General features: G+C 43.8%; 1 protein-coding gene across 1 annotated transcript; it reads left to right on the top strand.

The window, feature by feature from the left end:
* The first annotated feature begins 5 nt into the window (after positions 1-5).
* Positions 6-21,002, top strand: GOLT1B (golgi transport 1B). The gene is made up of 5 exons (XM_083701055.1): positions 6-270; positions 11,817-11,908; positions 13,459-13,637; positions 14,903-14,984; positions 17,528-21,002. The coding sequence occupies exons 1-5, from the start codon at positions 246-248 to the stop codon at positions 17,564-17,566; spliced, it is 417 nt and encodes a 138-aa protein (XP_083557181.1). The 5' UTR covers positions 6-245; the 3' UTR covers positions 17,567-21,002.
* Positions 21,003-22,245: the final 1,243 nt, after the last annotated feature.

Below are 22,245 nucleotides of genomic sequence, written 5' to 3'. Positions count from 1 at the left end.
AATGGGACGGCGCTTTGGTTCGTTGGCGGCTGCGGCGGCGGCGGCAGCCGGGAGGGTCCGGCAGCCTGAGCTGAGGGAAGCGAGGCGAGGCGGGGCTGCGTGTTTCCGGAAGACGTGGCGGCTGCTGCTACCGCTGCTCGCTACTGAGGCGGCTCCGTTCGTCCGCTCGCTCTTCCGCCGGCGGCTCCCGCCTCTCCCGCTAAGAGTCCTGTCAGCGCGCACTCCGCGCTGCTCCCGCCGTCGCCATGATTTCCCTCACGGACACTCAGAGTGGGTGAAGGGGTGTGTGGAGGGGAGGGGGGAGGGGAAGGAAGAGTTACGGTTGGCTTTGAGGGGGACGGGCGCAGAGTTATGTCACGGGCCGGGGAGGAGGGGGCTGGGGAGACCCTTCAGCCAATGAGTCGCCCACCATTAGTGCCATTACAATACTATTACTAGGGCCACTTGGGTAGGGGGAGTTCAGGAGTGTGGGGAGGGGGACGCCCCTCTCCTCGTGAAACCCAAAGCACACGCTTTGAGCAAACATTGCTTCTGTTCCTGAGAGAGAGAGAGAATTATAACTTAATATTTTCAGGTTTGGGGAATAGAGCAGCCTTGCAAGTAAGGATGCTGTTTAAAGATAGCGATAGGACATGTGTTTGGGTTTGTGGAATAAAGCAGCTTTGAATTACTGTGCTGTTACTGCTATTATACAGTAGTAGGTCACGCCAGTTAGCTCAGATGGTTAGAGTGTGGGCCACCTGCCTATTCCTGCATTGCAAAGACTAGAAGATCCTTGGGGGGTTCCTTTCAACTCTACAATCATAGGATTCTGTGGTTATTAATTGCATTTATATCCCACCTTTCCTACAAGGAGCTCAAGGTAGCCAGTGTAGTTACTCAGCTCACCTTAGCCTCACAAGAGCCCTGTGAGGTAGGTTAGGTTGATAGCAAGTGACTGGCCCAGTAACACACACAGTAATCTTCATGGCTGAGTGGGGGATTCGAACACTGGTCTCCCAGGTCCTAGTCCAGCACTCCGTAACTGCTGCACCACACTGTCATGAAGTTCCCTAAGATTATCAGCCCAGGGGATGACCCAAAGCTAAGCAGATCTGGGTCTGCTCGGTGCTTAGCCCCATGTATGCCAGCTTGGGTTCCATGATGGGGAAAATGTCCATTGCTTCTCTCCTGTTTCCAGCCTGCTTAGTTTTTGAACTGAGCACTTGGGAGGGATGGAATCTTCTGACCATTCTTTGACAGTCTTCTCGCTCACCTGCATGAAGTTACTTGTTACCTGTGCCTGCCAAGCTAGTGCTTAAATACAGGGTGCCAATAGATGTCCCTACAAAAATGACAGCAACAACATTTTTTAAAAAAGAAAGCTTGAGAAAGTAACTTCTTGCTGTATTTTACTATTTTTGTTTTGGAACAATAAACATCTCAATATATTGTGCACGTTCAGGTAGCTGGAAAATGATAAATTGAACTAAGTGAGAAAAGAAAGAGAAAGTTCATTTGATAAGAATGTGAGCAAATGCCACATTTATTTAGAAGTCAAATGCCTTTGGAGAAAAATCTTTAGGGCAGGGATCTGGCATAGAATGCTTTGGGGGAGGTAGAATGAAGGGGCAGAGGAGTGTAAGAATTTGGGAGTTTTAGGAATGTCTGCCTGGAGCATAGTTGTGGTTTGGAAGTCTACTCTGATAAATGAAATGCAGTTTGGGAGTTGTACTGCAGTATGGATTGTCAAGATTAACAGAATGGGCAATTTCTCATGTGTGGAGTTTGTGGAAATTCATTTACTGTCCCAGAGGACAGTAATAACCCTGGTCTTCCCAAGTTAGTGATCAAGCTTTAGTATCGTGACAGCAGAGGTTCAGGTCTGTTAGAATCAAAAACATCAAAGCTATAAAAATACTAACAACTCAGAGTGGGATATACATATTCTTGATAAAGTTTTAAATTGTTTTGAACCTTGGGGTCCTTTCCAACACAACATTCTCTGACACATACTAGGGGAGAGATTTTTAGAAGATTTCATTATAGCTTCCAGCGAAACTGCTGTAGTCACCTGTTCACCATACTTCTGAATTTTCTCCAAGGCCATTCCCAAGTAGAATGATTGGTGTAGGTTTATTTGGTACATCCATATACAGTGGTACCACGGGTTAAGAACTTAATTCATTCTGGAGGTCTGTTCTTAACCTGAAACTGTTCTTAACCTGAAGCACCACTTTAGCTAATGGGGCCTCCTGCTGCTGCTGTGCCGCCGCTGCACGATTTCTGTTCTCATCCTGAAGCAAAGTTCTTAACCCGAGGTAATATTTATGGGTTAGCAGAGTCTGTAACCTGAAGCATATGTAACCCGAGGTACCATTGTAGACATATATTTTACACTGCCCGCAGTTTGAAAAACTTCAGAGGAGCAAGCTTTTCTGTACAGTGTGTGATTCTCTCAGTTGAACAAACTATTACTGCATTGATTGATGCTTTATTCTAAAATAAATCTATCTCATTATTACTCATAGATGTTGCATAATTAGGAGGCGTCCACCATTAATGTGAAAGTGGTGAGGCTTGTGATGCAATGACACAGTTGAGACATGTTGAAAGGAGCGATTTCATAAATATGAAAGCCCAAGCCAGCATCTGCTTTGCTATGCCAGTTAAAGCCAAGATTTAAAATTATGCACAATTGCCATAGAGGCATCTTTGTATGCTTCAGTTCTGCACAAATATCTTGCATAGTCATGTAAGAACTAAAGGACTGTTCAGAAGCATTTGTATATTCTTATAACAATGCAGAAAAACATAACCATTTTCCTTATACAGTATTTACGGTAAATATTGGCTTTTTGCCTGAGGGGAGATTATAAGCGTTGGATTGCTTTATGTGGTACAGCAGTAATGTAGGTTTCTTGTAGAACACTAGTTGGTTGATGCCACTAAGGATGGGGTGATCCTCAAAGATGAAAATGTTAAAGCTTAATTTTAATTGTAATTGGTTATTTGTGGATGGCAAAGAATGTTGGAATAGTGTGTGTACTATTGCTGCATAGAAAAATAATATCCTCAAAGCACTGCCTAGCTCAGGGGTGGCTGACCTTTTTTGGGCCAATGGCCATACTGACCCACAGCTAATCCTAAAGCTGAAGTGTAAAAGTGGGTGTGGTCATTTATTTATTTTTAAAATGAACACAATTTGGGGGACGCAAACACTTTTGGCATTAAGAGTTTAGGAACAGGAGACCTTATGGCTGAAGTCAGTAAACAATGCTTTTTTTAAAAAAAGTAAGGCATGAGGGTGGGGAGGCGGAAACAAAATCTTCTGGCATCATGGGATCACAGTGGGTTTTGTTTTTTAATTTAAATTTTGGGGTTTCAGAGGGGTACACCTCAAAAACCTTTCTGCATTGCTCTAATACATGGGTCAGAGAAGGTTTGCATCCCTTACCACTTATGATTACAGTGGTGCCTCGCAAGACGAAATTAATTCGTTCCGCAAGTTTTTTCGTCTTGCGAGTTTTTCGTCTTGCGAAGCACGGTTTCCCATAGGAATGCATTAAAAATCAATTAATGCGTTCCTATGGAAACCCCCTTCAGACCAGGTCCGGGACAGTCTGTCCCCCGACCTCTTCTGAAGGCTGAGGGGGGGGGACAAGGGCTTTTCTTCCCACCCTCAGCATTTTAAAAAACCCCGGGACAGCATTTAAAAATCGCCCCGGGACAGCGGAGGACTTCTCCGCTGTCCCGGGGCGATTTAAAAGCCCCCGGGAAGGCAGGCAGGGGGGGACAAAGACTTTTGTCCAGGACCTCTTCTGAAGGCTGGCGGGGGGCAAAAGTCTTTGCTCCCCCGTGCCTGCCTTCCCGGGAGAGCGGACAGCTTTTGAAGGCAGGCGGAGGGGAGCAAAGACTTTCCGCTCTCCCGGGAAGGCGGGCACGGGGGAGCAAAGACTTTGCTCCCCTCCACCTGCCTTCAAAAGCCGTCCGCTCTCCCGGGAAGGCAGGCAGGTGGGAGCAAAGACTTTTGCCCCCCGCCAGCCTTCAGAAGAGGTCCAGGACCTCTTCTGAAGGCGGGCGGGGGGCGAAAGTCTTTGCTCCCCCCCGCCTGCCTTCAAAAGCCGTCCAGGACAGCGGAGAAACACGCTGCGTTTCTCCGCTCTCCCGGGAAGGCAGGCAGGGGGGAGCAAAGACTTTCACCCCCCGCCCGCCTTCAGAAGAGGTCTTTGCTCCCCCCGCCTGCCTTCAAAAGCCCCGCCAGAAAAAGTCTTTGCTCCCCCCACCTGCCTTCAAAAGCCGTCCAGGATAGCGGGAAGCGCTTCCCTGCTATCCCGGACTGCTTTTAAAATGCTGGCGGTGGGGAGCAAAGCCTTTCAGCCCCCGCCGGCCTTCCTGGACCTCTTCTGAAGGCCGGAGGGGGGGGAAGGCTTTGCTCCCCACCGCCAGCATTTAAAAGAGGTCCCCCGAGATTTCCCTATGGGCTTTATTCTTGCGAAGCAAGCCCATAGGGAAATTCGTCTTGCGAAGTGCCTCAAAAAACGGAAAACCCTTTCGTCTTGCGGGTTTTTCGTCTTGCGAGGCATTCGTCTTGCGGGGCACGGGTTAGGACATATGGGTTCCATCAGGGGCCTGCTTACCTTTCTTCCATGATTTGAGCACTGCTGTTTTGTGTAATATTAAGGAGTCCTCAGTTGATCAATATAAGATATACCATATTTAAGAAAATGCACTTATCTGTGTATAAGACGACCCCTTATTTTAAACTTCAAAAAATTAGGAAAAAATATAGTCTTATACACAGAAAAAGATGGTGTCAGGGAACTGCCATCGGAGGGACAGGTGGTGGACAGGCTCCAGGAGAATAGGAGAGAATCTGCAGCAGAGGAAGGAACCAGCAGGGGGAGTGCAGGAGTCACAGCGGAGGGGAGGCTCTGGGATACTTCTAGTGAGAATAGCGAAGAGGTAACAAAACCCCCATTAGGAACTCCCACCCTTCGCCGGAAACTGTCACGCAGAGAGTCACGAAGGCGCATGTCCGTCAAACAGCTTTTATGTTGGCGTAAATTCCGTAGACGCCCACTGTCAGATTCTACCAGCGACTGACGGAGTCATGCTTTGGGGGCTCCGTTAGTGCCTCGGTTTGGATGACCAGCCAAACCCCAGAGGGATCAAGCTTTTACGCACAAGCAGCTCACTATCCCATCATAGCAATCTGACAGACTTTGAAAGCAGCTTGTGCAAGCAGAGGGCATCATGAGCGAACCAGCCGGAACCGGAGGAGCTGGAGCAGGTCCAAGCCTGGAAGAAAGGTACAGGGCGTTGGAGGTCCAGCTGGCGCTGCAAACGGCGAGGCTTGAGGAGAGGAGGGCTCAAGATGCGGATAAAGGGAAAACCACCCCACTTGCCAGACGGGTGCCTGGATTGGTGCAGAAATTTGGGGGGGATCCCAGGAACTATCAAGCCTTTAGGACAGAGATGCAATATGCTCTCAATCTACTGTTTGATGACTTCCCCGATGAGAACTCTAGAGTGGCGTACGTGATTGGCCATCTAGAGGGAGGGGCGAAGGACTGGGTTCGGCCCCTGATGGCAGCCAATAATGAAATCTTAAAGGACACTATGAAGTTTTTTCGCGCCATGGACTTGATGTTTTCCAGCGAGATCGAGCAGGGGGTGGTGCGCAGACAGTTAATGGCGTGTAAACAGGGGAGCCGATCTGTACGTGAGTACTGGACTGAGTTCACCATGCTGATTCATAGACTAGGGTGGGACCTTGCTAGTGAACCTATTCAAATGCTGTTTGAAGAAGGTCTCTCTCCGGCAGTGAAAGATGAACTTTCCCGGGCGCCTAGGGCGGAGTCTATGGATCAGCTGACTAAATCAGCGCTGTCCATAGGAGCACGCCAGGAGGCTAGAGCTATGGAAAAGCGGGAAGGAAAGGGGGAACGTTGGAAGGACTTCCGCATTCCAGAGATTCCGGAGCAGCCTTTCCCGCCAGCAGAGCCGATGGAACTTGGAACAGCGCGCGCGCGCGCAGTTTCAAACACCAGTGAAGGGCGGAAGAAGGAGGGAAAGAGCGGCAAGAGATGCTATCTCTGCCAACAGCCAGGTCACTTTGCCAGAGTCTGTCCGCAAAGGAAGGAATGGCAAGGGATGGCGGGAACTGTTGGGGGGAAGGAGGAAGAAGAAATCACGGAGCAAGTAAAAGCCAACGCCTGGTTGCCAACATCAGGGCACAGCAGCCAGGCCAGGGAGTAGTGAATGTGCCCACGCCGGAACCTCCAAGACCAGCGCTTGTGATAGAGGTGTTGCTGGAACTGGCAAACGGACACCCACTGAAGATAAAAGCGCTATTGGATTCAGGTAGCTCATGTAATTTCATGAGTAAGGAGTTTGCAGCTGAACACCAGATACAGACTATCCCATTAAGTAAGCCTTTGCAGGTTACCACGATTGATGGGAGGGAGCTGTTGGGAGGAGAAGTGAACCAACAAACTGTACCAATGATAATGAGGGTGGCAAGACACACAGAACTGATAGCGTTTAACGTAGCCACCTTGGGAGGAGCTCCTATTATCTTGGGAATGAGCTGGCTGGCACTACACGATCCGCTAGTAGGCTGGCATCAGAGAGTGGTTTCCTTTGGATCAGCACATTGCCTAGAACACTGCAAGGAGGGAGAGGCTCAGGCAGGGGCCAGGGCCACTTTAGCAGGGATGGAAGTGATAGACAAGGGGAGGGTGCCACCACAATACGCTGACTTGATTGACGTATTCAGCGAAAAAGAAGCAGATAAACTGCCCCCGCACAGACCCTTTGACTGTCAAATTAACTTACTCCCAGGAGCACAATTGCCAGTGGGCAAGCTGTATGCAATGTCAGACAGTGAGATGCAGGAGTTAAGGGAGTTCATTGACAAGAACCTCAAGCGAGGTTTCATCAGAGAGTCACGAGCGGTGGGGGGGAGCCCAGTGTTCTTTGTGGACAAAAAAAACACGGGCAGGCCCAGGCTTGTATGTGATTTCAGGGCCCTAAATGCAGTGTCAGAACCAGTGACTTTCCCTATGCCTAGAATTGATGACATTCTAACACGGGTGAGAAAAGGGAAAATTTTTACCAAGCTGGACCTTAGGGGGGCATATAACTTGATACGTGTGAGAAAGGGGGATGAGTGGAAGACCACTATGTTCACCCCCTTGGGGGCTTTTGAGTACCGGGTTATGCCTTTCGGATTACAAGCGGGCTCCGCCTGCTTTCAATCATTCATGAATCACGTCCTGGGGCCACTGCTCTACAAGAACTGCGTAGCGTTCTTAGATGACGTCCTGGTGTACTCAGAGAATGAGGAGCAGCATGTGCGAGATGTAAGAGAGGTACTGAGCAAGCTGCGAGAAAACCGGCTGTGGGTGAAACTGGAGAAGTGTCAGTTTCATACCAGGGAGGTGGAATTCCTGGGGTACCGGTTGTCTGACAAGGGATTGGCCATGGATCCCAGCAAGGTTCAAGCGGTACTGGAATGGAAAACACCAAAGACCAAGAAGGACGTGCAAAGGTTCCTGGGCTTCGGAAACTTCTATAGGAAGTTCATCAAAAACTTTGCCCATTTAACAGCGCCCATCACGGATTGTCTTAGTAGCAAAAAGAAATTTGTTTGGACGGAAGAAGCGCAGCGGGCGTTCGAACGTTTAAAGCAGGCGTTTGCGTCGGAAGAGCAACTTTTGCACGTGGATCTACAACAACCAATGAGAGTGGAGACTGACGCGTCAGACCGAGCGGTGGGGGCCGTTCTTCTCCAGCCGGGAAAAGATACGTCTGAATGGAGACCGTGTGCATTCTTCTCGCGGAAGTTGAACAAATCCGAGAGGAACTACACAGTATACGACCGAGAACTGCTCGCCATTCATGAAGCATTCCGGAAATGGCGGCACTTGCTGATTGGGGCGCAGCACAAGGTTCAAGTCCGAACTGACCACAAAAATCTGGAATACTGGAGAACAGCCCGAGTGCTGAACCAGAGACAAGTGCGATGGGCCCAGGAGTTCTCCAAATTCCACTTTGAGATTCGTTACGTGCCCGGCTCCGAGAACGTGAGGGCGGACGCTCTTTCCAGGAAACCTGAGTACTTAGAGGGGGAGGGAGCGCCTGAGGCAAGGCATGTAATCCCTGAAGACCGCTGGGTGTGTGGGGCGGCATTGGTGGGGCAGAGGGAACTGATAGAGGGTACTGAGAACGATGAATACGCCCAAGAGAAACTCAGAGAGCTCAGGAGGACAGAGAACACAGGGGGGTTTGAAGAAAAGAACGGGGCATTGTATTACAAAGGGGCACTGTACATACCCGATGGGGAACTGAGGGGCAGAGTACTCAAGCAGTTGCATGACAGCCCCACAGCGGGACATTTTGGACAGCACAAAACCATGTGGTTGGTTACCAGGGAGTTTTGGTGGCCCAAGGTGAGGGAGGACGTACGGGAATATGTCAGGGGTTGCGACAGGTGCCAGCGAGCGAAAGGAGAGAGGGTGGCGCCAGCGGGGCTATTACAACCCTTACCCACGCCAGAAAGGCCATGGGAGGCAGTATCCATAGATTTTATGACGGACCTGCCAAAATCCAAAGGCAAAACAGCTGTCATGGTGGTGGTAGATCTATTAACCAAGATGTGTCATTTTATAGCTTGTTCACATGCGGTCACAGCGGAGGAAACCGCCAAGTTGTTTGTAGAACATATTTTTAGGTTGCATGGCGCCCCCTTGAGGGTTTTGAGCGACAGAGGGAAACAATTTACTTCCAGGTTCTGGAGGAAACTTATGAGCTTACTGCACGTAGAACTCAATTTCTCAACTGCCCGGCACCCAGAAACAAATGGGCAAGCGGAAAGGGCAAACGGGATTTTACAACAATACCTGAGGTGTTATGTAAAAGACAGAGAAAATGATTGGGTGGATAAGTTACCTCTAGCAGAATTTGCCTACAACAACGCGGAGAACGTGTCCACAGGGATGAGTCCCTTTCTGGCAAATTATGGGTGTCACCCCCGGGCATTCCCAGGAGAGGGAGGGCAGAGGTGGAGCGTGCCGGCGGCGGAATATTTTTTTGAAGAGATGGAAGCGATCCACCGTCAGCTTCAACTTAACTTAGAGAAAGCCAAGGAAGAATATAAGAAGCAAGCAGACAGAAATAGGAGGGAAGGTGAAACTATAAGGGTGGGAGACCGGGTGTGGTTATCCACCCAAGGACTACCGTTCAAGGGCGGGAGTAAGAAATTGAGACCCAAAAGATTGGGACCCTTTGAGGTCATACAGCAGGTCAACCCAGTAGCATTCAAACTCAGGCTGCCCAGTCACATGAAATTACACCCAGTATTTCACAGGTCATTACTGTCGCCGTACCGAGAGGGACGTGAGTGGGGGGAGCGTGAGAGAGAGGCCACCCAAACGCCCGTGATAGAAGAGAGAGAGCGCGACATGAACGTGGCAGGAATCATTGATTCCAGGTGGAAGGGGAATCAGGTGGAATATCTGGTAGAATGGGAGGGGGAAGTAGAGTCGGAAAACACTTGGGTACCAGCAGAGGTAGTCAATGACGAGGTCTTAATAGAAACATTTCATCAGCGTTTCCCAAGAAAACCGCAACCCGTAGCACGATTTAGAAGGGAACACTTTGGGACCACCGATGAGGAAGGAGAGTTTGAAGGGTTCCCAGAGTCAGGGGTGGGTGAGGAAGCCGACTCCGACGAAGAAGAGGAAGACGGGGAGAGAGACGGTACGCCGTGGCTAGAAGTGTTTGAATCCTCGGATGACGAGGAGAGTTCCTTCAGGGGCTTTCCGCCCTCACCGCCAGTGGGAGAGGAGGCGGGAGGGGGTGAAGGGGGCCCTGGGGGGGAGGTGGATGTCAGGGAACTGCCATCGGAGGGACAGGTGGTGGACAGGCTCCAGGAGAATAGGAGAGAATCTGCAGCAGAGGAAGGAACCAGCAGGGGGAGTGCAGGAGTCACAGCGGAGGGGAGGCTCTGGGATACTTCTAGTGAGAATAGCGAAGAGGTAACAAAACCCCCATTAGGAACTCCCACCCTTCGCCGGAAACTGTCACGCAGAGAGTCACGAAGGCGCATGTCCGTCAAACAGCTTTTATGTTGGCGTAAATTCCGTAGACGCCCACTGTCAGATTCTACCAGCGACTGACGGAGTCATGCTTTGGGGGCTCCGTTAGTGCCTCGGTTTGGATGACCAGCCAAACCCCAGAGGGATCAAGCTTTTACGCACAAGCAGCTCACTATCCCATCATAGATGGTAATCATGGAATACAAAATTTATCATAGATTTTGTTTGAACTGTTTGAACTATGTCTGTTTTAACACATACATCATATATTAAAAAGTCAGACTTCTATTTGCAGGGCACATTTTTTCCATTTAGATTTTTTGATTGGAAAAATCAAAATAGTTTTAATTTTTTCTTAGGGTATTGAGCCAGACCCTCTGTTAAGAGCTGTTCATAACTTTTCCAAGACAGAAGACATGATCCATCTTGTTTTTGTTGTGATTCATAGAGCAATTCATTAATAATTTTTGAAAACCTAGTTCTTGACAGTGTCATTGTACAGCTGTTTAGATGAGATAGTGACTGCAGAGGCTTTGAATTTATCCTATAGAGTATTTGGACTGAATGAAACTTGCAAAAATAATCTCTGGCTGAAAATGAAATCCAATTTCTTTTAAACAGAGATTTAGCTTTCTGATGAAACTGATACTTATAAGTTATTCGGCTTATTCAATAAGGACTATTTCCATTTTGCTGTGGGCAGGTACATAAATACACTGGACACTAATCTTCTGGGGGGGGAAATCCGTTCTACTTGTTGCCAATGCCCCTAATAGTGCAGCCTTTTTGTTTCCAGAAAAAGCAGCAGTTTGAAACAAGCTTCTCAAATTAATGGTTCAAACATAGCCACTTAACTTATCTCCTTTTTAATCAGAGAGGTTTGTGTGAAAATCATACAAGTAGGTAAACTGGATAAATTATATCTGTTAATTGTGTACATACATATGCAGTCCTGTGACTAACAGGTGTTCTGTCCTTTTTTCAAGTCATGCTTACTAGTAGTATTGTGCATTTAGCAGGGCTTTGAGAGAGCAGAGAAGACATGGCACTTTTTCTTTAAACATGATATTGCCAATTCTATTTTGAAAGAGAATGCACTGGATCTGTTTTTACTTCAGTCATGTCTAAACTGCATCCTAGTTACTCTCCTGAAGACATCATAATATTAAATTAATGGTGTTGTGGGTGTGAAGCAGAAAACATAAGGAAAAAGTATGATTACAGCTGAATCTCTAACCCAATGTGTTTGCTCATCTGCACTTACAGTTTGCCCTGCACTTTCTAGGCACAAGTTCTTACTTTAAAGCTCAGTGTCCGAGTACTTTTTCTTTTGTGGATTCAGCGGTAAAGAGTGGATATTCATGGGGAAAGCGCCAGGGCTAAAAAAAGCAAAAGCACTCAGACACAGAGCTTTAAAACACAGAGTTGTGCACACAGAGTTGTGCCTAGATACATTGTGCAAAAGGAAGTCTGGATGAGCCCAGAGTACAATACGTGATGGACCCTTAGATCCAGCAAGAAAACTCTTATGTTATGAAGCAGCTCCCTGCATCATTGCATGTGTCCTGCCTGAAAGAGGGCAAATGACATGTGCAGCTGTGGGGGAGAGCTGGTTTTAAATACACATCGGCGAATGTTGTGACCGTAGCTTGCAAAAGAAAGTTCTGTGTATTTTATTATTATGTGCTTTGGGTGGGGGCTACATAATACTAACACTCTCCTTTTTTCTTGCAGAAATTGGAATGGGTCTCACAGGTTTTGGAGTGTTTTTCCTTTTCTTTGGAATGATCCTATTTTTTGACAAAGCACTTTTGGCTATTGGGAATGTAAGTGGTATTCTGCATGAGTGCTATTTACATGAATTGTGAATGTGCTTCTCTTTGAATATACAGTGTAGTGGGATGGATAACCTTGACGGGGAGTTAAATCTTAAGGAACACCTAGTCTAGGGCACACTAGAGAATCATAGGATCACCTTGACCATGTATAGTTGAGGATGGTGTAGCTTGGTTGATGCCTTTACTCTCCACAGCAAAGTGAAAAACGTTGAACAGTCAGCAGCTTTGTACCCTGGGTGGTATCTAACAATTCTAAATGTTTAAAACATCTAAAAACAAACCAAACATCCTCAGAACTAATATTGTCTAAGTCTGTAGAAAAGAATTACTTTCAACCACCAAACACTTTGATGAACAATAACGTTTTAAAATGCTGCCTAAAAATGAATGAGAGGGACAGACACACTTCACAAAGAAGGGCATTCCATAAGCGGGTTACTGTTATAAAGAAGGCCCCGTCACAGATCAACACCCAGGAGCAGCCGCACCAAGAAGGCTTGATTTATCTCAGTGTAACTGAGTAGAACATTAGGTTAGGGAGCCTTAAGCACCAGCCTGCCCCCTAATGAGTTAGCCACATTAATTAGTATTGTAAATATTTAATTTCTACAAATAGCTAGAGGTAGTGAATTAAAAGTATCTGTTGTTAAAAGGCTTGTTTCCACTTGGCAGCTGGTGCAGCTCCTATATGCCAGAAACTCATTTCTAGATAAGTTTGATTTCTAGCTTTCCTTCTTTATCATGAGGATGCACTCACAATAAAAGTGCGTATTTTGTTGTGATAAATAGAGGATTGATCAAACTGATTAGAACTCCCTATTCAATATGGATTTCTGCTATTCCAGAACCTGGCCAGTAATTTGGGTTTCAAAAAATGGTACCAGGATTGATCCTGCAGAATATCAGTAGATCATTTGATCCAGTTAGACTATCATTACTTTATTGTTATATTTCTTACCACCGTGTTTCAACATAGTTAATTACCACCCTGCAGTTGTTTTGTAAGTTTACAGTACCATTGTTTGGGACTAGGCTGGACGCCTTGATGAAGTCCAGGTGCATCAGTTTCCCCCCCTGCTTGATTAAATCACAAACTTTTTTTTCAATGTAATTCCTGTTTTCCAGCACAAATTGTTCTTAAAGTCATGCTACTACCACTCACATTAAGTGCTTACAAATTAATTTATCTGCTGCAATGAAGTCTGCTTTTGTATTGTGCCAGCATTGTGAAAAATCCTTTTGACACATTAATGCTTCCTTCCAGAGTTAATTAGTGTCATAGTGGTAATAAGAGACTGCATTCTGGTTTTGGACATCTGTTGTTGTTGTTTTTTTATGTTCTATGAATACCCAGGGTGGAATTCAGCTAAGTCTTACTCAACATAAACTGATTGAAAAATTGAAATGAATATGACTAAGTCAGGGTTATTAATTACAACAGATCTGCTTTTAGTAAAATATAGTTTATTGCCCCATTTAAAATTTCTGAAGGTGTGCTCAAATACTTTTTTATTCATTATGAAATAATTTTTTTGTAGGTTTTATTCGTGGCTGGCCTGGCTTTTGTGATTGGTTTAGAAAGGACATTCAGATTCTTCTTCCAGAAACACAAAGTGAAAGCCACAGGTTTCTTTCTGGGTGGTGTACTTATAGTTCTTATTGGCTGGCCCTTGATAGGAATGGTCCTTGAAATTTATGGCTTCTTCCTATTATTCAGGTAAGATTTATTTGCTGGTCTTGGCTTTTGTTTGGGGCAGTAATGATTTTTTCTAAGGTGGAGTGCTTTTGACAGTCAATGAAAAAATAGTTTTGTACATGACAGGTTGTGTGTGTGTGTGTAAGAGAGATTCATCAAGCAGAACACTTGAGGAAATAGTCCCTTTCCCTTCAAAATTCACTATCCAGTCTTTAACAGTTTTGCATTGACAACGGTGCAATTGTAACCAGAATTTCCTCTTCAGCAGGAATTGGAAACAGGGTTTGAAACTGGTTTGTTAACCAGGAGCCTGGTAAATGCCAACTACTGTTAATTAGAGGTAGTATGTATGGCTCAGGTCAGCAAGGGGAGATTCTCAACACAGGGACAGAAGCATATGAATCAGTGTTGTTGCATCTTGATTGCATATGTGATGGCTCATTCACACAAGCTGACACTTGATGCTGCAGACATCAAATGATGAGCATGTATGGGAATCCCAACAGAGGTTAACCAGAACAAAAGCATTCACATGAATCCCTTAATCCTCCTTTGTAAGGGATGCATCGACGGCAGATGCATAGGTTTGCCTTAGGATTCCTACCAGTTATTAATCTTACTCTACTTGATTTGATATTTTACCTCTCATGCTCTTTACACAGCAATTGCTTTTCCATATAGAGGAAAAGAACCTAGAAAGGTGCACTAGGTTTGGATTCTTGCACATAACTTATTTCTCACATAACCATGCTTCTTTGTGTACAGATATAGTAGTCTATATACGGAATCACTGTTCAGTGGACATCATATTTGCTGAATACACAAAGATTTACAGCTTGTCTTTCATCGTACAAAGTCTGGTCCCTCGCTTCATTTAAAGATTTTCAGAGACTTTGAGACTTAAGATTTCATTTTGGACTTATTATGGTTTGAAGGAATTCTAGAAAAGATTGTCTATTGCATATGTACATGGCCATTGTGTTGCCTAGACATTGCTGACGTTCTCTTTGCAACACCGGGGTTTGTTTAGTTACTTGTGTACAGTATATGCAGGTATACTTCCTGCCAAATTACCATATATTTATGCCATCTATATATGGCTTTCATGCATTTTCCTATAAGAAGCTGTTTCTGTGTAGGAAGTCTATTGACATTTGAAGTTGCTGGAAATGTATAAGGATTTTGTTAAGAGTATATTACTTAGCCAGAAAGGGGGGAGCAAATGCCGTATGAGAGAGAGTTGTAGTGCTGCCATATCTAACCTGTGACACTTTCTTCATTTAAAGGGGTTTTTTCCCTGTGGTGGTTGGTTTTATTAGAAGAGTGCCGGTCCTTGGCTATCTCTTGAATTTACCTGGCATTAGCTCAGTAAGTATTAAAACTAATTCACATAAGCTTTGGGATCCCTGCTCTGAAGTTCCTAATTTGTTTGTCCTGTTTGCCAGCCCACTTCATCTGTAGACTTTGGGAGGTGAAATGCAGCACAGATACAATAATTGACTTTTTAATATTTTGAGTGTGCAAATATCTTAAAATATTTTAATTTATGTCCTGAAGAGCATCTTTGATTTTTTATTTTTTTTAGAATAAAGTTGCACACACCCTTTAAAAGAATCTGGGGCAGTGGGAGGTGTATTGCCTTCTTGTTATTTTGTGCAAAGACATGTATTCAACATATGATCTATCACATACCTGAATGTGCAGCATATGTGACTCCGTACCTAAAAATATGAGTGGATTTCTAAATTATGCTGGTTCCATATAAACAAATGTAACACAGTATTAGCCAAATCTTCATGATACATCATGATTTCCAAACATTTGTAGAGGATGATTCACTAACAATTTGTCTGTCTTTGCGATCTGCCTTTTCAATCTCATCCCACTTACAGACACAGATTTCCCTTGCCTTCAGTATATGTTGCCAAATAATTTGGCAACTCCACCTGTGACTTGTAGAGAATGAGTGTTATATTATCGTGCTCCTTAGGCACAATGAATCATGGTTTCTTATACCATTAGCTGAATTTGGTTTTGGAGCTTCAGGTTAATACCAGTTTTAGTAAAGAAATTGTTTGGCTCTCGTATTTCTGACATGAGCATGTTGGTACCCATAGGTTATCATGTCATTTATAAGCACCTGTCCAGGTGACCTGTGCCAATACAAAATATTTGCCATCTGCTAAACTGTTTTTTTTTTAAAAAAAAAAAAAAGCGATTTTACCCCAAACCTGACTAAATGTTAAGCCTTCCAACACTAACGCTCTGAGGAACTGTAGGTTTCCCCAAGATGCAGTCTGAAAGCCCCTAGTACCCTCCAGATGTTTTGAACTACACTTCCCATCATCCCTGGCTGGAGCTGATGGGAATTGTTGTACAAAAATCCCAGAGGGCACCATGTTGAGCAAGGCTGGGATGTCTTACGTTAGTGGCTTTCAGACTTCCCAATTAAAAGATCAGGGAAGCTTTTCCACAAGACAACTCACCCACCACTTCTTCTCTTCCCTTGTGGTGTGCCACTGCAAAGAAGTTTGGGGTATCTTCTAGGATGCTCTGTTCACTCAGGATGATGTGAATAAGGACAAGAGTCCCTGTTGTGCACTACAGAACAATCCCTAGATGCCTTTGCAATAGACACTCAGATAACTGTTGTATTCATCGACACTTCAAATTTGGATCCAGTAGTTTTAATATTGATCACTGAATTTTGAAAGCTAGTTTTATGTGTACACCACATTAAAACTGAGCAAACACCATAGTTGTATTGTTCAATGTTTAGGCAGTTCAATGTTGAATTAAAGGAAGGGGGCAGGCCCATCTCCTGAGAAGCTGTTGAGGACCATCATCTCTGTGGCTCACTGACTGCTCCTGCCAGCCACTCAGCCCCTGTTTTGGCCATGATGTTCATTATGTTATAGCACATACTTTTTTAAAAGGCCCATTCATGTAAACAAACATGGTGTCCTCCTTGTGGGTGCTGCCGTATTTGTTTGTGCCTGTAATGGCCGGTTTTGTTTTTGCATTATGCATGCTTGAACATATGTGGTATCATAAGCACAGTGGCTGGAATTTGATCATAGGCAACTCACTATAAACTGTCAGTGCTAAACGTATGGTGTATGAGATTGCACAGTGACTTCTGACTTCATTGTGGCCACAATGGCTTTAGGGTGGGGCAGAAGCAAATCTATCTCTGCTCCATGATGTCCTTTCTCTGCCTGGTAGTGTGCCCTTTCACAGCTTGTGCATCTAGCTTATTCTGACGCAGTAGTCTCAGCATCCCCACTCTAAACTCTTCCTTGCCAGTGCCGTAATTTGTAGGGTTGATCCAAAATCCTAATTAATATAGATGGATTTTTTTTCTCATGTTACATCTATTTAACCATTGTTGTGTTCAGTCCCTTGATAATCTGGCTATACATCTTTCTCATTCTCGGTCTTTACGAATATCATTTATAAATGGGTTTTCATGGAGTTAAATCCTTATTGAAAAGTTAATTGTTGATGTTTTCTTCAAAGCCTGCGTAGGCTCAGGAGACAGTCCCCAGTAATGGTTAGTTGAAAATATCATATTCAGTCTATTAATGCATGAATGGCTGATGTTTTTATTTTTTCTTTGGGTTATTGAGCTAACAGTTTTTTATATTTGCATTTCTTTCGGATTTTTTTCCCCATTCTGTTGCATCTTCATGTTGCTCTGTGTCAACATAAAAACATACCACGCCTAAACACTGTTGCAATGCGAATTGCATTACAAGGTCTCCCGTGACCTTGGTGCGTACTATTTGAATATAATCACACCTGGCCATCTACTTAAAAGCTCAGCAATGCTTCCATGTTGTTTGAAGTAGTTTGCACCTTAATTATTCTCTTTCCTCTGCTCCCATCCCCTTTCTCTTTTTTCCTGGCAGCTTGTAGATAAAGTTGGAGAAAGCAACAGCATGGTATAATGGCAAGTGTGCCGAAGACTGGTTCTAAACTTATATTATTTATAAGGTCCTTCTGAAGAAAAGATCAGCACAAAGATTCTCTTGTGTACAGAGGCAAAGTTTGTAACGGTCTTGACGTAAGTTTTTAATTTACACCATAGTCTGCAAAATACATTTTTAGCAAAGAGCAAGTGTGCAGCCAGGACTTTAAGCACCAGGAATTCTGTGAATTGAACTGAAGAAAAAGTCATGGGGAAACCCATGGTATTAAAACTGTTCAAGACTACTTAATGCTTTTGGGATATGAGCTAAATGCAGCAACTTCCCCCATGGAACTAACAGTGCCTGTAACTTTTACCTCCTACTTTTGAAGGTGTAGCAGAGCAAATAGGAGTCACCCTTCTCTCTTTCTTCCTGCCAAACTCCTCCCCTCTCTTGAAAGAAGGTAAATCACTCCCTCCTACATTTTTTCTTCTGCTGAAAGCAAGAGTTCCCATAAGCATGATGCGCAGTGTGTTTTAAGATGGATTGTCGTCTTTAACTGTGTGCGATAGCAGAGGATTCCACTGCACGAACATGCCGTATAAACCATGTAAATGTGTGGCTGAAATACTGCTTTGTAGGAAAATGTTTAAAGCCAAAGGTAAATTCTGATTAGGTGTGTATTTACCTTTTGGAATATGCAAAAACTAATGATTTTTTGTACTTCAGTCTTAAACCACTCTTGGTTTTAATATCCATTTAGTTTTAATATCCATTTAGTTTGGCAGGGATTATGGGAACCAATTTTACAATCCTTTTTGACTGCTTCTCCTTGATACATGTTACATCTATTTATCACAAAAAGGATAGAACCCTTTCTTAATGAATACGTTTTGTGTGCATCATGTTTAGCTCCTGAAATGACTTGTTTTAAGGTGCTCAGCACATTTTATGAACTCGGACCTGCTCAGCTAGCCGAACCTCTGAAAAGACACTCCATTCCTGAATATTCCTGCTCTCTTGTCTGCAGCCAATGTAACATCCTGCAGCATGTAACATCCTGTTTTGTACACTGGCAAAGCACCTGGTTATGCCGTAAAGGCACTAAGATTTGGGCATCCTATCCTTGTTTTAGGAGAGCATGTTACAAAGCTAATTTATTATGTAAATAACTTTTTCGGAAAACTAAGTAAAAAAATATTAAGTATGCTGGGAGGAAGTCTTGGAGAATTGTATTATAGCAGCATTGATCAAGTGCCACATCTCAAGGCCATTTTTTATTGCTGTGGCTTAATTTTTTCCTATCCCAGCATTTAGGAAGGATGCATATTTCAGCACCTGAATAGTTTCTAGGCCACTTGAGGCATTCCACTGAAGTGGCCAGTATGGAAGTGTGAATTGACTTACACTGGGACAGAACTTGCTTTGTCCCCATTGCTCCGAAGAAGATGCAGACATATAACGGAAAGGAAGAACAGCTATTTCTGCTTCCCACCACGTCTGTGGAATGTCTGATTGTGGCTCTTGTACAAATACCTAGTTCAAACTGGTGTTTGTAGGCAAAGCTGCATATAAGCCCCCATCAAGATGAACATCTATCATCCGACTTGCGTGAGACTGATTTTGAAACACCGGTAATGTCTGCTAATGCCAGAAGTAGCCATTTTAATCGAATGAGTGATTATTTAAATAGACATTTTTAGTTGTGGCAAGCCAGTTTTTTATAAAAAAAAACTTTGAAAAAGTAATTGATGCTTCTGGTTGAAAGAGCAAACTTTGCATGAGCTTCCCCATTTTGCTGGTTTCCTCTTGAAGAAAGAAAACTGGCTCTTAGGAAATGCAATAGAGTTTTGTTTTTTGCCAAAAAGCGCTGAAATTGGTTTTCTTCAGTCCTGAAGCCATTTGTGTACCCCCATATCAATCTCACTGTGACAGATGTTGCTGCCTGTAAAAAAAAATGGTTCCTGGGTTCCAGCTGCAATTCTGAAAAAAATAAAAATGCAAATCCTGTTGAATGAAATAGGACACGCTCATGAAATAAGGTTTTGCAGCTCAAACTTTTTTCCTGGTGCTGTGTATGCACTACTGTTTAAGCAGAACACCTCTGGCATATGCTTGATAATCCCCACATGCAGGTTTAACTGCACAGGAGTGCATTCATGAGTCATTCCTGTATCTGAAATCAATTAACCCATATTTGGGGCTTCAAGGGATATGCTTAAGCTTTGGAGCAACTGAGCAATTCATACATCATTCCTAGAGTTGTAATAAGGGCCCGTTCAGATGTTGCTTTGACTTTGGGATTCTACCTAGGAAGAGTTCTGGAGCAGGTCACAGATTTCTGTGTTCTCTTCCTTGCCCCTCACTTATGAGGAGCAGGAACTAAATGAACAGAGGAGAATCATCTATGCTCCTGATTCAGCCAGGTATTACCAAGTTAGGGAGCTCCTATGTTCAGATAAATGCCAAATTTTCTTCCTTTCTTCCTGTAGTTAGGGAAACAGGAGGAAACAGCTCCTTCTGGGTACAATCTCATAGATAAATACTGTCTAAATGCACCCTTAGATTAATCATGCCCATGTCATGTTCTCATGGCTCTGGTTTCTGGTTTCCTTGCAAGTAGGATGGACCTATGTTGCTAAATAGTGAATGGTGGTAGCACTGTAGTCCTCTAGAAAGTAAAAGCGAAGACAATTGACTTCTTAAAGTGGCCCGATTTGATAGAAATCCTGCCGTTTTGTGGTGAGCGTTGCATTAATCTTTAAGCGCCTCTTTAAACAGACAGCATGGGCAAAAGTGGTCAAGACACACAAACACCCAGTACAATTCTTGTTTTGACTTCCCACAGCCCTGTATGATTAGAAAGGCATACAGATTACTTCTGCACACAAAAATCGTTGCAAGACTTTAAGAATGGGTAGTACCTCTCTTACTGCCCTTCAGCGAAATTGAAAGTTCTTCAAAAGTTAGCTCCCTTCTGACTAATACGCTGAGTTCAGAGGATTCCGAAGATCTTACGTTGGGCTTTGACTTGTAATTGGTAGCAGAGGTGGGTTGTGAGCAGAGATAACACCTGCAATTTCCAAGGTAATGTTCCTTGGCAGATACAAAATATAGATATTTTGTGATGTTGGTATTATGATAGAGGTCAAAATTAATTTGTGCAAAGTTGGTATTATGATAGAGGTCAGAATGACTCCTTAGCCTTAAGGCCACTATCCTATGTCTTTTACTTAGGAGTAAGCACACTGAACTCCGTGGGGCTTACTTTCAAGTATGACATGCATAGGATTGGGCTGCATGTGTTGTACTCTTTCGCAGAAAAAACAATCTGTAACAACAAAATACATTTTCTCACATTTAAATGTAATTCTTTATTGCTGCTTTAAGAATCACATGAGAATCTTGTCCTGGGGAAAAAAATACTGTAAATACACTTGTCATACCTTGAATAAATGGGTACTTTTTCTATTAATCGGCAATGGTGTCCTCTTTTAAATCTTACTCCTTAAATGCTGTTGTTTTGTTGCTGTTGTTATAGAAAAGACTTTACCTACCTGAGCAGTTTTGTTTCTCTGCTCCCATAAGGTATGTGGGGTTTTTCATTCGAGACGGAAAATTATAACCCATTTTCCATCATGTTAATGAGAAATTAATGGGATTAGCACTGCTACCCAGATACTTTGAGAAACAACTTGAAGAATGTGTCTATCGAGCCACTGTACTTCTTGCCAATCACAGGGGCTGATGTTGCACATCTCTTGTCACTTTGGTCAGGCTGTGAAGTTCTTGGATCAAGTTTCAGAAGTTAAACAAAATAAAGCACAGGTGGCTAACCTTTGCCCCTGAGATTAGATGGAGCAAAGGCATTTTAAGATAGTTTTCTGTTCCTATGTTGCATTTTAATTGTTCTTTGCATGATTATCTAATACATTATGCACACTGCTTAGAAATTCTGAATATTAAGCAGTATATAAATACTTGAATTTTTTTTAAAAAAATAGAGCATCTGAAGGGACACAGGTTCACCATCTCTTAGATATAGTCAGTGCTTTTTCTAAAAAAATGTTTAGGGGTACTCTCATTTTCCTACTCATACTGAAATACTGCCCCTCAATGAGGCCAAACTTAGATTCATAAAATGTTTAGGGGTATGCGTACCCCTGCGTCCCCCCAGAGAAAAAGCACTGGATAAAGTATAGCCCAGCATGGAGACAACTCACATGGGGAAGTGTTTCCTCCTGATTGCTCCCTGTTAGCTGAAAGGCAGTGCCATATAGTGGTTAGTGTTACAGGTTTGGAACAGGCAGGCTCAGATTGAAATCCATACAAAGCCACAAATCTCACTGGGTGATTGACATTGGGCTAGTCACTTTTCTTAGCTTAAGGCAGCACACAGTAGTGTTTCACCCTGAAATTTTGAGGGAAGACTAAAAGAAAGTTTTTAAGAAGCTAAGAAAAATAATAATTGCTGTGGAGCATGAGTGGACAGGATTGAAAGTTGCATATGTTTCTAGGAGTGTCTCTAAAAGGACCTGGCAAGCTTGCTTCATTAACATCCTTGTCCCTTTAAAAAGAAAAAAGAAAAAAAAAACCTGCATTTCAGAAACCACACAAGCACATTTCACTAAATTTTCAAGGTTCAATTTTGGACTTGTTTGTCTACAGCAGTTTTGGCACTAGTGCCCTAGAAATAAGGTGTGGTTTTTAGAATAGGC

The sequence above is a fragment of the Podarcis gaigeae genome (assembly GCF_964106915.1).
Source record: "Podarcis gaigeae genome assembly, chromosome: 10".
NCBI classification, from domain to species: domain Eukaryota; kingdom Metazoa; phylum Chordata; class Lepidosauria; order Squamata; family Lacertidae; genus Podarcis; species Podarcis gaigeae.
Note: the sequence above shows the minus strand (reverse complement) of the source record. Positions and strands in the feature narration are given on the sequence as shown.

Excerpts from the sequence above, each read along its gene's own strand:
- GOLT1B (XM_083701055.1), top strand. The coding sequence starts at position 246 with ATGATTTCCCTCACGGACACTCAGA. Across the intron at positions 271-11,816 it reads TTCCCTCACGGACACTCAGA|AAATTGGAATGGGTCTCACA; the intron begins GTGGGTGAAGGG and ends TTTTTCTTGCAG. Across the intron at positions 11,909-13,458 it reads CACTTTTGGCTATTGGGAAT|GTTTTATTCGTGGCTGGCCT; the intron begins GTAAGTGGTATT and ends ATTTTTTTGTAG.